At 39.5% G+C, this 17,234-nt stretch overlaps 2 protein-coding genes across 2 annotated transcripts; both read right to left on the reverse strand.

Annotated features, from left to right (window-relative positions):
- Positions 1-1,241: 1,241 nt before the first annotated feature.
- Positions 1,242-2,822, reverse strand: LOC103716546 (uncharacterized). Its single transcript, XM_008804583.4, has 2 exons — positions 2,103-2,822; positions 1,242-1,974 (listed from the first exon to the last, which is right to left on the reverse strand). Exons 1-2 carry the CDS (start codon positions 2,594-2,596, stop codon positions 1,374-1,376), a joined length of 1,095 nt encoding a protein of 364 aa, XP_008802805.2. The 5' UTR covers positions 2,597-2,822; the 3' UTR covers positions 1,242-1,373.
- A 7,487-nt stretch (positions 2,823-10,309) lies between these two features.
- LOC103716545 (S-norcoclaurine synthase 1-like) lies at positions 10,310-15,722 on the reverse strand. The gene is made up of 4 exons (XM_008804582.5): positions 13,889-15,722; positions 12,464-12,711; positions 10,907-11,231; positions 10,310-10,690 (listed from the first exon to the last, which is right to left on the reverse strand). The coding sequence occupies exons 1-4, from the start codon at positions 14,129-14,131 to the stop codon at positions 10,451-10,453; spliced, it is 1,056 nt and encodes a 351-aa protein (XP_008802804.4). The 5' UTR covers positions 14,132-15,722; the 3' UTR covers positions 10,310-10,450.
- Positions 15,723-17,234: the final 1,512 nt, after the last annotated feature.

The raw sequence follows: 17,234 nt of genomic DNA on the forward strand, positions 1-17,234 counted from the left end.
CAACTTTCCGATGCAAAAAAGTTGCATGTATGTTTGCAAACACATAAATTGCCTTAATCTGTCATATGAATCATCAGAGTGGGTTATAAGGAGGGATTCACAGAAGAATAAGGAAAGCTTATTTTCATAGTTTTATAGAAGTACTTGAGCCATTTTAAGCACAGGAAGGCTCTCCAAAATAAAGAAACTAAGAAGTTTGGCAAATAGTTTTAGGATCAGACACTTTGCTACCCAGGTGATTTCAATTTACCAAATCCCATTCAAATATATAAACCTTTTTTTCTTTAGTAATCTCTTTTTTTAAAGTAAATTTTAGATCCTTTGTAAATTTAATATCAGTCACCCTAAACTTGGATGTAGGAGCAGCTTGTCTAGCTCACTTGCTTTACACCACCTTCCCTAATAAATTCTCTTCATCCCCGTGAGCCATATGCGGCCCCCGACTTCACCATACAATATTCAGTTGTTATTGCTTTCCGTATCAACTGGCATCGTGGCCCTGGATTTCCAAACTGGTAAAATTTCCCTTCATCTTCCTCCCTAGAGTTAGTTGATGACCTGAAACCCATTATTCTTGGAATTTCCTTCAATCCTCCACCTAAATCTTCCCTTCTTCCCCTTTTAAAGCCTTCCCCTAGTCGATGAAGGCCACCTGGCTTGACAGTAGTAGGTGAGGAGCCATTATGATAGGTCTCCTTACTGTTTAATATATCATCACTTCTACATAACCTCCTCTTCACTAAACTGATATATCGATGCAGCTTAAGATATCATATATATGATGCCGTGAGATAAGATGATTAGTATACTAATAGGATATTGTACATCTCCTACAGTATAGTGACAGTCATTGTTTAATTAAGTTTATGAGTATATGTGAATCTTTGTCGTCGGCTTCCCAGTAGTTTAAGGTACTGCTTGGAATGTCGAGGGTATCTGAAGATGAATTAAACTCCTTTTAATGAGATATAGGAAGTTTCCTTCGGGTGAGCAAATAAAACATGCACCCTTTTTCGCATTAAGGAATCTCAATCTCATCACCCACAGGGTACGGAGATGCCGTCTGCTTCTTCCCATCTGTATCTCGCTTCATGCTATAGAAATTAAATAGAAGCGTCCGTCATTCTTCTTTACGTGGAGGTAGCAGGCTAAAGCCACCGGTTTTATTAGCTCTCTTTTATCATCCGCCACCTTTTTGCACTCGTGCACCGTTACCAAAACTTAAGGAGAACAAATAGAGATGTGACCATACCAATATTTCCAAAACTAAGATGACTCTTATTAAGAAGAAAAAAAACAAGAACAAGAAGAAAGGAACTCAAAAGGACAACAAAAAGCAACTCAAGAACTACATTCTACTGCTGCTGCTTCTCCTACTTGCTCTGATAAAGCCCTCTGATACTGCTTCCGTCCTCCGAGTCATCCCAGCTGGGAAACCTGTTCTCATGCCCGCGGAACTCTCCAAGGTGAGCCAGCTGGAATGCAACGCTCGGCGGCGAAGTCCCCGTTGATGACGAGGCCGACAGCCCTGTTGCCGCAGCTGGGACTGTCATGATGCCCCCACTGCCGCAGCCCAGCCCGAGTGCCATCCTTGGCAATGCAGCTGGTGGTGGCAGCGGCAGCGACGGCGGCGCCTTGGGGGGCGACGCATGAGTCACAGAAGACTCGGTCTCCGGCTTGCACGCGGCGAACGCCATAGCAGCAGTAGTAGCAGAGTGGTTGCTACAGTTATTATTGCTGCTGATGCTCTTGTTGTTGATGGTGCTGCTGCTGGTATTGAAGAGTATCCTCCCTGGATTGGCCGCCGAGTTGTTGGTCACACCGCTAGTAGTGTTGGTGGTGCTGTTATTGGCATGGGTGGCCGTAATGGTGGCCGTGGTAAGGTCTTGAGACTTCCTCCTTCGCCGGTTGTGATCCGCCAGCCGCTTCCTGCAGCTCCGCTTCCCTTGATCAAACTCCGCCAGTACATGGAACCTGCATGTATATATGCACCACCATTTCATTTCCGGAACAAGCAAGCCATAGGGTGCAGTAGTTTATTTTTCTGGGAACAGAAATCATCAAGAAGAAAAGAGGATGGAGACGCTGAGCGAAGGGACGACCTGCTGCACTGCTGGCAGAAGCGCTGGGAGAGGCCGGCGGTGATGACGATGGAGGCCTTGGAGTGGAACTCGCAGACCTTGTGGCGTCGGTGGTAGTGCTTGGCATGGGTGAGGTCCGCGGCGCAGCCCTCGGCCTGGCACCGGGCGGTGCGGGTCCGCCGCCTGCACACCCGGCCGACGGCCATCTCCTCCTCCGGCGAGGCAGAGGAGAAGTAGGTCCGCACGCCAAGGTTCAGCCCGATCCTCGCCGGCGCCGGCGGCAGCGCCAGTCCATATCTCTGTTGGCATGAGGACGGCGATGATGATGGAGGCGAGAAGAGCGCCGCGGCTGTCAGCGGCTGGGGGTTTGGGAAGAAGTCGACGCCGCCGAGGCCACCGTGGCCGCCGTAGTAGTCGAACACCGGCCGGTCCTGTCCTGTGTCCTGGCCGGTCTCCTGGTCCCCGAACAGCAGCATCGCCGCCGCCGGATTCCCCCATTCATACTCCAACATCATCTTTCTTCACTTCCTCCCTCTCTCCTTTTTCTTATACTTATATATGTTTATATATTTATCTCCCGTTTATCTTATCTCCGCTGCCCGTCAAGTCGATTTATGGTGTCATCTCCAGCAGCTACCAACCAGAAAAGGAGAGATTCGGAGGGCAGGGGGGAGGAAAGAAGGGTGGTGAGACGGGGATAAAGGAAAGGAGAGACGGTGAGAAGTGGCTGGCTTTCACACTACTCCGAAATGGGGGAACGGTTAAGGCTTATATAGCCGAGATTTTACTGAGGTAATCCCGCCGGTTTTTGAGTTTTTTAACCGGACAAAGAAAGAAAAAGTTTACCATTAAACTCGGTAAAATGAAGGCCGGGAGCGGGCGGGGCGCAGCTTTGCTCACCAGGGCCCCAACCTTGGTTCTTGCATGGGATTTGATTAGAATAATAATATGGGCGGAAGAGGACGGAACGAGTCCCATCAAATCAGATCGTCTCCGACGGGGCGTCCGGGAGATCGTCTCGGATGCCTCCTGAAGGAGTTGGGGATGGGAGTGGGGGGCGGGACGGTGGGACTCCGGGCGCCTGACACCAGGAAGCTTGTATGCACCTTCCTCGTTCGTGATTTCGGTGTCCCGTCCTTGGTATGGCTGCGCCCTAATCTACCCCTATACTTGCACGAATTGACGTACGCAGGTCCCCCCGCCCCCTCCGCCGCTTGCTCTCCTCCATTGAAAGCGATGCAGTGCTTTGGATGGGGCCTAGGGGCATATCCGAAATATGGCTGGAAAGAGCCGGGCAAAGCGTGGGAACAAAGGACGGAGGGGAGGGGGAGGATTCGGTGGGTATCGTATCCACGTTCAACATGCTGTTATTAGATTCCTTTGGCTCCATGGGGTCGTCGGACGGCTCCAATCAAGTCTACATTTTCCAACGATTTCGGCTAACCGTTATCTTACACGTCGCCCTCTACAGTGCCGGACAGCCCGTGTGCAGCTTGTAGTGCAACGAATTAATTTTGACGGTGATCCATGCGACAGCCCGTTGATCTGTGCTATGCAATCTTCTATTTGCACCATAAAAAGCATTGCAAATCCACCGAATCATTCATCTAAAAAATAAAGTGCTTTTGCTTATCTTCAAAATACAGTATTGCATTAGAATGCCAAATATGCTGCGGCCAAAAGATTGGACGAAAGTTCTTCATTTTTCAGATAAGCAACATGGTGATCAATGTTTCGAACATTGCTGCTCTCTATGATACAAAATATGCATTCAAGATAATTCGGATTTATATAATTATTCTCTGATTTGCAATCTTAATAATGATACATGCCACATGCATAACCAATCATTCACGGCTTTTATGAATTTATAATAGTATATTTATTGCATATAACTTCAAATATATAAAATTGATTATAAATTGTTAGAAAAGAACTTGATTATGGTTGTTGTTGTTGTTAGAGCTCAATGCACATTTACTAGCAGCATTTTATGGTATTCAAAGGGGGTGGAATGCTCCATGCTAGCTAAGTGATTTTCAAGTTACCAAAGCATTAATTTTTGTAATTAAAATGATTAATGCTTTAGTAACTCAAAATTCTTTCAACAAGCCTTTCTCTTTGTTTGTTAATCTTTTTCTTAGGTCCTTTTGACTTGGCTTTACGAAGTATAGCATTTAAGTAAACTCCTGACTTGCCATATCATTTTTGATCAATTGTTTACCATGTAAGTAAATTGTTGATGATCTAGCATTAGCATGGGGTGGTTTATAGAACTCAGCCAGTTTGTACCCTTCTTCCTCTTACACTGGCAGGGGAGCTCAGCTTGACATTCACGGTATAAAAAAATAAGAGCATAGCATGGAGTGATCGTGTATTGGAGGCAGCAAGCCTGCCACGTTGCAAGGCTTTTAGCACACACTAGCACACGACTGCTATTCACCGTTCAACAGCAAATCCATGCAACTCCAACAACGCGATCAATTGACTACAGTTCTCGTGGCGTTATTTCCGTATAAAGAATTAAAGATCACTGACACAGTGACGTCGGCACGTGGTACGGAATGCTCAGCGTAGAGAGAGAGAATCTGGAGAATGAGAAATCGAGGTCCACCCGTCCGATCCCCATCAGACCGCGGAGAGCCGACCTCTTCCTCCCATGCCGACGGCTGCCGCATTCTCCCTGCACGTCCCGACCGTATATTTGCACCTTCCGCGTTTTACGCGGCGCGCGATACGTGTACCCATTCCCCCATGGCCCTGCCGGGGCCTCCGGCACGTACGAACCCCTTCAACCCCGGCGTGCGTGCGTGGGTGGGAGGGAGGGGAGAGAGAGAAAACGAGAATGTTACGGTGTACGAGCCCCATCGGTGGAGCATCGGGCGATCAGTGCCCTCCGATGGATGGGGTCATCGGAACGTGGCGTGTTTTAAGAGCGAGCGCGCCACTGCTTTGACCGTCAAAGAGTCGAAGAATTTTCCTGCCTTCGGGGTGGTAAAAATTAGAACCCAACCGGAGTCCCGTAACCGCCAGCGATCCAAGTAACGAATGTAGAGATAGTACCATGGCCGTCCCTTCCTCGGATCGCCGTCAAGGATGGCAGACGGAGGAGGCGCGGTGACCGGCCAAGTTCCAGGGAGGTAACCTCACATGAGAGTGCGTGAATCCATTAGTTCGTGAGCTTTAATTTCCTGGAACTCTGTTTAACTAGGACCAGTAATGATTCGAGAAATTAGACTAGAATGGGTAGGAGGAAAGAGTTTCGCGGTAGGTTCGTATTTGTTTTCTAATGAACACTATATATGTTTATTCGAGCGTATTTGTGTGTACTTTTTATGTGCCAGCGGAATGCTTGCAGATTTTCTATAATTGTTTCTTTTTCCGTTTTGTTTCACGTTTCTGATAGATTTCTGGGTCGCATTGACCGCTCCGGAGAACAGCACAGCGAGAAAGAACGCAACATGGAAGAAAATCACAGGAGTTGTAGTGCTTGTTCTGCACCAAAGGGAGCTGCACATTCTTGGATTGGATAGCCGTCTATCTTGAAAATGGATGGTGATCGTGACACATCATGCTTGGCATCCAATGATTTCCTCACTATTTTTGAGAGCCGTGACAACCGTACGTATGTCTTCGAAATAGATAACATGGCAGCTTTCCAGGATTGTTGCTTTGCACCGTAAAAGATCCGACCTCCATGGGATACTACACTGGTATGAGGGTAATTTCATCCATGGTTGATTAACTGATCCTTCCCCGTGCTTAAAATGTGCCATATCAAAAGCGAAATAGCAACAATAAGGGATATATCAATCAAATGGATCGAAGATAAACGTTGATACTTTATTTATCATAGCAGAGGACCTTGAAACCTAGATGTAAGTGGGATATACGAGATGAATGGTATGCAGATGTATATCCTTATTTAAAATTATATATACCCTTATAAATTAACTTATATAGTTACGTGCATACATCTTATAAGTTATTTCTTAACAAGTCTATCCTTGGTATTACATTTCGCTTGATGATGTTAATTTAATTAATATTTAGTTAAATAATTTTTTGATATGCATGTATCCTTATAAATATTTGAAGTTGTATGTACACATGAATTTATTATTTTCTTTATAAATTAATATTCTTACACATTTACTTTTATTGGATTACGAATAATTCAAACATTTCATTTTTAGATAACTCGTTTTTTCGTAGTGTTAGATGGCATGTTGATTGTAGGATAGGCATGGAAAAAAAAAAATAATTCTCAAGAATATACATGCAAATAGTAAAATCATAAGGATATACATATAATTTCAGATATTTATAAGGATATACCTATAAAAATTTTGAGAAGTAGTAATCTGAAGATCACTTACAACAGAAATAGGGAGATAGAAAGATCATTATTAAGCAAGTAATAATATTTTCTCCCTCTATTTAAGAAAAGATAGGCCTTACGTACGTACCCATCATCAATTATGAAATGCATTACTTAGAGTTAACGATGCTCCCGCCATTATTGATGGGAAAAAGATCCTTGTGGCCATAAACCAACACATTATGCCCACCAAAGAAAACAAAATCAATCCACCGGTCATATTTTATAGCAAGACAGATGTCTATGAAGTGATTTATACTCAAACCTCTAACTCATGGTCGGTCGACGTACTTATGTTCTCTATCAAACTATGAGTCAGTTTGTCAGAAAAATCATATAAATAACTTCCTCGTTTAAGCCTTGGTTTGTCCAGGAGTAATTCTACATGCATCAAGCTAGCCGCTATAGCAACAAGATTAGCCCATCTTAATTTTAAACAATGTGCAGGGTGGAAGATACATTGGTGATCTTGTTTTCTATTCCGAAGTAGTGTATTGAAGCATTTTTGATATGAATGTGCCTAGTTTCGGAGAAGAATAGCTAAGTACCCGAGAGGGCATTGAATGACTGTCATAGCAGTTGCGGATGATGCAGATTAATCATGGAAGCTAACAGATTTCATCCATTAGATTGGTATTTTGTACTCCACATGGAAGTAGTCTGGTGTATATAGAAATGGGTAGCTAGTCCTATGCAATTTCTTTGGGCATTTCCATTGCGGTTCTCTAAGACAAGCACACGGAACTTCAATAATGGCAAGGAAATCGACAAGAAAAAAAAAATGGACTACTTGAAGAGATATCTGGACCTGCCTTGAGGCTTGGAGATTTAATTGAAACTATGTGAGATGTGTGCTTATAGGAAAAGGATTAAAAATTCAGTATTCGAGCACATGTTGGACCACGCTTAAAATGCCAAGTGTTTCAGAACAACTTAATCTAAGTATGTGCCTGAAGTTGCAGAACAAATAACAAAATAAGATCTCATGCTACTAGACCATTATGGTCTTGGAGTTTTCGTGCTAAGGTTCCAAGTGAAGATTTATCAATGACGATTTAAAAGCTAGTTTGGTATCCTAAGCCCTGATGAGAGGATAATAGCTAGAGTAGGAACTGAAAAGAGGAGTGGAATCAGCCACGAGAGCTTACGAGTTGTTCTATTAGTTTAAGATGCACTTACACTTCCGCATAGTGCATCTACCTCCGTTCAGACTTGGTGTCTTTTGGCTACTTTTTCAAACATGTCTACTCAAGAAAGTGTCCTTTGCCAAAAAAAATACTTTCAGTTTCTTTGATCGAAAGTTTTGGTCATTTTATGTTTTCAGACAGCAATCCATGGTGGGTTTCTGCAATGGTTTTTCCATCTCAATTTTTAAATATTTTATTTTCTGATTTTCACTGATGTTTTTATACTATAATGGTTTTATTTTATCTGATTTACCCAAAAAAAACCATCTAAAATTTATTGAGATAACGATGGACAGATTATGAAAAAGGGAAGTGGGGGAGAAGAGATTAAAAAAAATAGGAAAGAACAAGAAAAAAAGTGAAATGTGAGCTTATTTTCAAAATAACTTGCTCGTCCAAAAGAGCATTATCGCTTGAAAAGGCAAAGAAATTCGATTAGTAGATGGAAATCCCAAAAAAAAAAAAAAAAATCTCTCGGACGGATGTAAAATATTTTTTTTCAAGGCCTATAATTTTTGGGTTGGAGTTGGATTCAACAGCTCTTCATGAAAAGAATAATTATGCAAAAGGATCAGTATGCCCGTATCCTTATCTGTACCATTTTATCATGCAGTTTGGCATCCTATTTTCCAGTTGAATCTTTCTAAAGCCAGTGTAGATGGATGCAAGTGGGTTAAGAAGACGACATATAAATTGACTGTTTTGTCAAATACATGCTTACGGGGAAAGCCGCCAGCGTAGATGGATGAAAGTGGGTTAAGAAGTCCACATATAAATTGACTGTTTTGTCAAATATATGCTTAGGGGAATGCCGGTACTCAAAAACTACCCAGTGAATAATAAGATCTAAATTCAATCGCAAACACTACGATTAGTTCGTGGTTAGCTCAAAGATATATGTGTTATAGTATCTTCTAGTCTATATAGGTTATGATCGAGCTCTCTTTGATACCATTTGTCACAACCCAGGACCTCATCCAAAAAAACTAGCTAGAATGTATTATTTGGACTCATTGATCTTTATAAATATCCAAAATCTATCCAACGAATAACCGATATAGGACTAAACACAAACCCGCATAGATTATCACAATTCACCTAATAACTTGCTCAACTTTTATGTGAATCATCTAGAACTATATATTCCACCAATCCCTGCTTGCCACCCAGGATAGAGAACAAGGAATAAAGTGAAGATCAGCGGCAATGCTCCTCTGTAACGGATGGAGCCTTGACAAGCAAGGTTATGCTTAATCCAACCATCCAAGAGTTAGCCTTCTATAAACGGAATAATTATAGCATGTGTGTGAGATATACCTGGCATGGTACATCATATATTATTCCATCCAATGATTCAAACTTATTAACAAAAAATGACTCCTGATATTTTGTTTGTAGAATGGCATGTGACCCCAAATAGATTGATCGTGCCGGCCCCAGATTCAAAAAAAATACCAAATACAAAAAAATATTTGTAGAGAATTACGAGAAGAAAATAATAGCAAAAGAAAAAAATGAAAAAAAAAAATAAAATTATTAAAAGTATAAAAGCCAAAATAATGAATTTGGCTATCTGTCATAGAGAAGCTTAAAGCCTCTAAGACACTTCACGTCAATATAAAAAAATTCTTTCCAAATTTTTACTAACTCTCTCCTCCATTTATAAAACTATATTATCTCTTGACAAAAACATCAATATCACACTCCAACTAAAAAAACAAACTCAAATATATTAAACCTAGAGCTTAACCTAACTAAAGTGGACTAGCACTAAAAGGTAAACTATTCCAACTAGTATTGTAATAGAAAAAAAGATAAACAAGAAATAAAATTTTAGTATAAATAAAACAAGCAATGGACTTCCAATATTGTTTTGGTGGCTATTTATCTTCCGGAGAAGATAGCTGAAGACAATACTTTGATCCACAGTTCTCTCTCTCCAAGGACTTGGGAGCGGTAAGAACAGATCTCTCGTCCTAGGGAGAAGTGTTCAGCCCTCTATTCCTTTCTATTGGGTCCTTTGTTTCCCCTTTTCTTTTCACTTCTCTTTGCATGATCTCTCATCTCTTTCCTTTTTCTATGCGTAACTATTTCTATCTTCTCCGTCTTAATCTTTGTAATTCATTTTTTATTTTGACTTCACAAATGATGGGTACTCGCACTTTCTTTACAGCATGAGACACCACAGATTCCATGTAATGGGAGATTTGCTGTGAACGGCAAGCCAGATGAGGTCTTAGTTGGAAGCTTTCAACCTACTCCATTAAAAAAAAAAGGCCGCTTATTAGGCAAGAAAATTTTTCTACTTTTTATACGGCATACATCTGCACTCTATTAATAAGAGCAAGCTGATTCTTTCAGCCTATCAAATTTGCTCTTAGATGGAAAAAAAATATTACCTGATACATAGAATGGGTACTTTTGGAAAGAAAATCATGTTAAAAGGACAGTTGCTTAATTGCCTTTATAATATCTGTTCCTAACAAATCTAATCTCCTTCCAAATTCTTTATAAGACCATTCAAATTGATGATATGATAAACCTCGTTTTCTTTCTCCAAAATGTGGACTTGCACCTGCTTGTTGACTAGTATAATGAAAAAAATGATGTTAATGAACGGAGTTAAGGTCCCATATAGCATGCTTTCTAAGACCACCGAATTCAGCAATGTAAAACCCAAACTCATTTTTATTAAAGAGCAAGCCTTAAGAAACCTTGGAAGTGCATTTCACTTTTGATGAAACAATAGTCAAGTTCAGAAAACAGTTATACCAGACCTCTTCATTCTCGAAAGATCACCTTCATAACTTCATGCGATCCAAGAAGCTCTTCCCATCAAGTCTAGCAGAGAAGAAGAGCTTCATAAAGTTCTCATGGTCCACTGTCCTATAATTTACCTCGCTTCCTCTTGCAAGCTGTGGAAGGGGACCTATCATGGCACCATTGTTTGGGCTGTGAAATGCTGCAACAGAAAGCCGTTCTTTCCCCGTGCTTACGACAGCCCTATGCTCGATGCTTTTATACCTCCCATTACTGAATATCTATAAGCAAGAAATATAAATGAGAGATCCATTATTTCTTTGCTTGGGAGAAATGAGATCCATGGTGAGAAAAAGGACTTTAAACAGCTAGCAGTAATAAAAATCTAAGATAGTTTCTGGAGTTATCCTCTTATATATTTATTCACAATAAAACAACAAACTCTCAATAAATGATGATCAAATCTGCAACTTTTTCCAACAGGGGAAGAGGATTACCTCAAAGATATCACCAACATTAACAATGAAAGCACCAGGAAGGGGCTTGACAGGGACCCATTTGCCATTTTTCTTGATTTGCAACCCTTGAACTTGATTTACTTGAAGGACCAGTGTTATAAGATCACCATCAGAGTGTGGGGACAAGCCCAACACCTTGTCTGCTTGGGGGCATGGGGGGTAGTAATTTATCCTGACTGATTGTATTCCTTCCTCAGTCTTTTCGGTGAGGATCTCTGGATTAAGTCCTAGGTTCTTGGCCATTAAACCCAATAGACAATCTGCTGTGTTCTTCAGCTCTTGTGAGTACTCATCCAGTGTAGCCCTGAAAATACTTACACTGGTTAAGAAAGGTAGGAGAAAAAAGAGCAAGCATTTACTAGCGACAATAGCCTCTACTAACAAAGAACAACAGTCTATTGACCATCAGCAACAACATCTTCTTCAGACATTTGATAAATGAGTTTTACTAAGTCAATTCAGAGTGAATGCTGAAAGTTCTGGTGAGTTAGCGCATCAGTTGTAAGGTGTTATAAATAGAATCCAATTAGCCTCCTAGTTTTGGGACACTCGACACTGCTGGTGTAAAGCCAGAGGGATGTGGTTTTCTAGGCTTGCAGAATATAGTTATCCACAAGTGCTTAGGTTAAAAAGAAGAACGAAGAATGATTTAGGTTGAGAAGGTATTTAAATAAATTCTACTTTAATGCAGCAAAGTGCAGGAAACTTTTATGAAAGAAATCATCTTCAGTGATTTCAATGAAGACTATAAGAAATATTGTGCTGTCATTGGAGGCAGAATGACAAAACACAAAATTTCATGTCCTTTACCAAGTCTTTATCTTCTTTTGTTTTAGCATTGGAGCTAAGATTAGATACATTGAATCATATATGAATATAATTAGCTTACTATGCTTGAGATTTCATTTCTAATGAATCAAATCTTGCACTTTGAAAAGCAATTTGTCGTGATCAAGCAATTCTGCCACAAAATTTGGAGACAGAAAACAATGCTGTCATTGCAAATTTTGAAGCTTGTCTCATAAAATTTTCTACAAGTCTGTCAAGCATGTGATGATCGCATGAATCTCTAGAAGCCCAGCAATATATTATCCTAAGATAAAAAGTTTATCAGTTATTGCCGAAAAAACTCTCCCAAAGATTAGACTTTGCCTTTTGCCATTCTTTCTCCTATAACTACAAGAAAGTAAAATGAGCTATGAAATCATTGGAAAAACACGAGCAAAACCATAGAGTCTTGACCAAACTATTAATGGTTGGATTTGATAATCCTTATTCAGCAATTGTTCTTATAAAACATAAGGCAACCACAAAACAGAGATTCAACATTGCCACTTACAATACGCAAACCTTGGTCAATGACTCATCTATATTTCCCCAAACATGCAAAAATTCAATGCAGAATGGTTAGTTGGAATTTATTCTCTGAGTGAGGGGATATTATCATCTTTCCCCATTTTCTGGGTTACAACCTTAAAGAGTTCTTACTACTTACAACAAGTTTAGCTAAAAGGAAACACACCACTGCGTTTGTACCTGAATGTGAGTGGTTGAGTAGGCCAAAATCTCACGTTTCTCTGGTTAAGTGGTTGGGTGTTGAAGTAAAGTATGTCTGCCCAATCTAGCTTTTGATCCTCTGATACGACAAATAACTGACCATAACCTTCAAGATTGCCCGGCAGCTGAGCAAATTGCTCCTTTACCTCTAAAGGAAGTTTGAAGAACTCTTCAATATCAATCTTCATTCTCCCAATCAGTTCATTGGGAACGTTATGGTTAATCAACTGCAACGAACAAATTAATAATTAAGCAGTTGGTCCATAAAAAAGTAAGTATGCATTCTGAAGAAGACAAAAAACCAAAACATTGTACTCTTATTTGAAAAAAAAATGCAGTCTTATGTATTGAACTTCCCCATGAAATTTAGACCAAATAATATATAGAATCAACCTAGTATTTGGTAGGACTCATTGTCATGACAACTCAATTATTCTGAACATGGCCTCAGTGGCGGAGCCAGGATTTTGGTTGAGAGGAAGCAACAGTATGAGTTCTAATTTATTTATACAATAAAAAATCGAACTATCAAGGTGATGCCAATTTGTTATAAATTTAATAAAATGCAAGATTGCTATTGTCTCAAGGAAGCAAAAGGGTTTCCTACATCAAGCAAAATATAATATTGTATACCAACTCCGAAATATACATGAGAATGGAGCATTTTAGAATTAGGGAGTGTTATTATTATTGAGAACTTGGGACAATAGTAAGAAGGAAGGAATATAATAAAGAAGGAAACCTTTTCAAGAGTTCAGAAGATAAATACCTGATCATATTTATCTCTCTGCATCTCTTTGACCTCTTGCTAAAGTCTTAAAAGAAAAATATGTCACATTTAATGCTTCAAATATATTGGAGGAGCATCATGGATTTGAAGGATAGTTTGGCTCCTCTTAAAATGTGATCTGTGAAGATCCCAACCCACAAGCAGATACTAGTAGTGTTATACAATGGAAAATCCAAATCAATAGGTAGATTGGGAGAATACCTCCAGATTTCCACGGACAAAACAGACATGGAAACTAACTGTAACAGCCCACTTATTAAATTCCTATAGTTTAGTCGAATTTATCTTGAGAACGGGGAATTGCAAGCCCCCCGAGCTCAGCCGGTGTGCATGGCCTGCTCCATCCAATCTTTCAGTCTGATAAGTAAAATAGATTAGTTTTAAAAAGTATTAACATTAGAGAAGCCGGTCGAGCACTGAAAAACTTACTGCCAACTAGTCTCGTTACATCTATATCGTTGTTTCCGTTTTACCATCGTGGTAGCCATGGCCCCAGGGGGGAACAAAAAGAAAGCAAGAAATAAAAAAGTCCGAGTATGAATGAACAAACTCGGTTCAAATTTCTTTCAATTATTTGTTTTGTCTATGTATTATAAGAAGATTAGATTACCGACCTGAAAGAAGCCCCACTGCTCGCAGGCCAGATTAAGCTTGGCGGATTCATCCCGGGATGACTGGGGTTGGAGTAGTCTATTCATATCGATGACCGGGATCTCGAGACTACCGCCGTCACCGGTGACGGGATCCGACTCTGCTTCGGGCCGGAGATACCTCGGAGGGACCTCGCTCAGGCCACTGGAGGCAGCAGCCAGAGCCTGGACGTTCGCCACGGGGAGCGAGCCCACCGATTCCATCATCTTCTCCCCCACCTTACCCTCCCTCCAGCTTTATAGAGCCCTGGACCTTCCAGGTTTAAAATAAAGAAGAATAGCTAAAATATGGGCATAAAAAAATAATTTGTCCGTCAATCCAAAATCCAAATGCTAACCAACAAAATTCATGCATGAATAATGAACAAAGCCAGCAATAACATCTTGTATTCTTGAAATATTTCAAGTTTCACCCTAGCTATTGCCGGATTATGGATGCTGCTTTCTAGATTTGTTAATGTTACATAACTAAAAAACTCGTTACAAGGCATCCAGAATTGTTTTTAACTTTATAATGCCATAAAACTTTTAGGACCAAAACTAAGAACAATGAATAAATACGTATAGATGGTTTTCAATTGTTCTTCCATCTATGCTCATGAAACAACTTTTCGCTACCTTAAGAAGATACAGAATATAGAAACGAGTTTATAAAACTTTCTGCCAACTGAAAATTGGTACCTAAGGATCAATTTTGAAGGGAATGTCGAAAATAATATTAAAGAGCTTAATATAACTGAATACGTTATGTATAGGGTTCTCTAAAAATTATAAAAATCAAAAATGAGAAGGCTACCCATGTTTAAGGTTGTATCCTAAATTATCTACATAGAGCTTAGCACAATTGCATTAATCACCTACAGGTGTTTCATTAAACAATTATTAGGAAAATCAGTAAGGTTATCTATTTTTTATGTCATGGTGGAAACAATCTATCTAGATAGCTGGTCATATATTCAGAGGGATACTGTCATTCACGTAATAAAGGTCTTAACATCAACGAGCATGGATATTTATGAAATACAGGAGCACATAAACTCAATTAACAATCAGTGAGTTTCTAATCAAACTAGACTAAGCTAGGGCTGGTTGGCCTAACACTGCAGTTATCAAAGATTTTATTTATTCATAGAAACTGGTTGAATTAGTCCCACTGATTATTTATATTAACATACATCTACCCAAATTAATTATTACATTTCCAATTAACACTGCTATACTCTCTCTCTCTCTCTGCCTGCTACATTGACCATCATCGTTACCCTTATTGCAAAACCCATGACCATGTTATTATTAGAGGGCCGCTCCTCTTCTTTCCTACCCCTATCTTATCATGATCTGTTGCAATACTCCTTTATGACCCCGAACTTGTCGTCCATCGAATCCACAACAACAGCTTCATCTCTGCCATTCTAATTTTGAACTCTTGAGCCCTCCATCTTGCACAACAAGAATTTCTTGCTCAAGTACACACTATTCAAGATGGAAGCATGTTAAAAACAACCATCAGGCTAGCTGGAGCAGGAAACAAGCGACACCACAAGACGCTAGGGCATTGATTATGCATAGAATACTCGACAGAATAAACGGGTGAATTATGTTGACTAGTTTGGGATGGAAAAAAAAAAAGAAAGAAAGAAAGCAAAGAAAGTTAAGGAAACCTAGCAACATGTGAACCCACAAAGAAAGAACGACACAAAATGGAAGAGAAAAGATTAGTATCAGAGACCTTGCAGTCGCAGCTGCCGGAGATGTAGAGGAGTATCTTGTCCTGCTTGTCTTGCTTGGGGTAAAGCATGTTGTTGCAGTCGAAGGCAGAACTTCAAGATGCTTATTGCGGAAATAAAGGGTCTCCGACTTAGTACGGATACGTCTAGAATCGCTGCCGGATATCAAAATGGCAAAGGAATATCGCATGTCAAGGCACAGCTAGCGTCGGAGTGCCGAGGACGATCGCTTGTTAGGCATGGGAAGGGAATTTATTAGTTGTTGTTACTGAATGTATGAGGTAAACTTGAGTCCCATTAACATCATCACGACCCTATAACAAAGGTCCCTCTCCAAAGCATTATTACTTGTTATGATTGTAACAGGTTACGAACTCCACATTTAGCCACGTCTACCAAGAGGGACAATGTGAGAATACATGCATGAAAATATATATTTTTCATATATTCCTTATAAATATCCAAAATTACATATATCGTTCGCAAATTTTCTATCTACGTGTATGCATTTATGATTATTTTTGTGCATGTATATTCTTCTAAATACTAAAATTACATGTATATCCTTATCAATTTACTGTTTATATATATATATATATATATATATATATATATATGTGTGTGTGTGTGTGTGTGTTACATCTATACCCTTATAATTTAGTATTTGCGCATAGATCTTTATAATTTCTTTTTGCGCATCTTTTCTTATTCTGCTAAGAGTATACATGTAAAAAAAAATATTAAAGGTATACATGCAAAAAAAAAGAAGAAATAGTTTATAAGAATATATATACAAATAAGAAATTTGTAAGGATATACATGCAATTTCAGATATTTATAAAAATATATATGCAAAAAAAAATATAATTTGCAAAGATATAATCATAATCTCAGATATTCATAAAGATATACATAAAAAAACTCAAAATAAAATATTTTTTTATTTTTAATGATCATTAAACAGTTATATTTCAGCATGTAGAATGATTTAGATTAGAAAATATTATCTCAGTTTGGCCGATGATGGAATATCAACCGATCACCATTATTTTTGTTGTACAATGAGTATTATAATAAAATAACTACTGGAAAATAGTTCTCAATCAAATCTTGTCCATATATGAGACATAAAGAATCCCCTTGAAGCTATTAGGATGGCAATTATTTTAAACCCTAGCCATACTATTTCAGCAACAAGGTCCCAATCCTCCACTCTTCAAACATCAATGACTGTTTTTCTTTTCATTTCTTTGTGAGAAATATCAAGAAGGATCACTACCCCCGGAAGCAGAGTAAGCAAGATAGTTGGCCCCACTTGTATTCCAGTGAAATTGATCCCAATTCACCACCACCCAGATTCTGCAGCATCATACTTCTCAGAAGAGATGCCATTATAAAATCATTCAGCCCGGATTCTGTAGCAAGCTTAATTCGGCAAGTTGAAACAGTCAACGTGCACAATGAATCAAGGCCTTGGATTTTCATACTGAACTTGTGATACTATGCTTAGCTTCATCAAATCTATAGCATTCTCAAGCTTAATGGTTAAATAACCGCAGTATTTCTCTGCATGCTTATTAGGA

This window comes from Phoenix dactylifera, chromosome 3 (assembly GCF_051530095.1).
Source record: "Phoenix dactylifera cultivar Ajwa chromosome 3, Ajwa_hap1_PhDact_Kaust_v1.1, whole genome shotgun sequence".
In the NCBI taxonomy this organism is placed as follows: Eukaryota; Viridiplantae; Streptophyta; class Magnoliopsida; order Arecales; family Arecaceae; genus Phoenix; species Phoenix dactylifera.

Excerpts from the sequence above, each read along its gene's own strand:
- LOC103716546 (XM_008804583.4), bottom strand. The coding sequence starts at position 2,596 with ATGATGTTGGAGTATGAATGGGGGAATCCGGCGGCGGCGATGCTGCTG. Across the intron at positions 1,975-2,102 it reads TTCTGCCAGCAGTGCAGCAG|GTTCCATGTACTGGCGGAGT; the intron begins GTCGTCCCTTCG and ends ATATACATGCAG.
- LOC103716545 (XM_008804582.5), bottom strand. The coding sequence starts at position 14,131 with ATGATGGAATCGGTGGGCTCGCTCCCCGTGGCGAACGTCCAGGCTCTG. Across the intron at positions 12,712-13,888 it reads AGCAGTGGGGCTTCTTTCAG|TTGATTAACCATAACGTTCC; the intron begins GTCGGTAATCTA and ends TGTTCGTTGCAG. Across the intron at positions 10,691-10,906 it reads ATGTTGGTGATATCTTTGAG|ATATTCAGTAATGGGAGGTA; the intron begins GTAATCCTCTTC and ends TCTTGCTTATAG.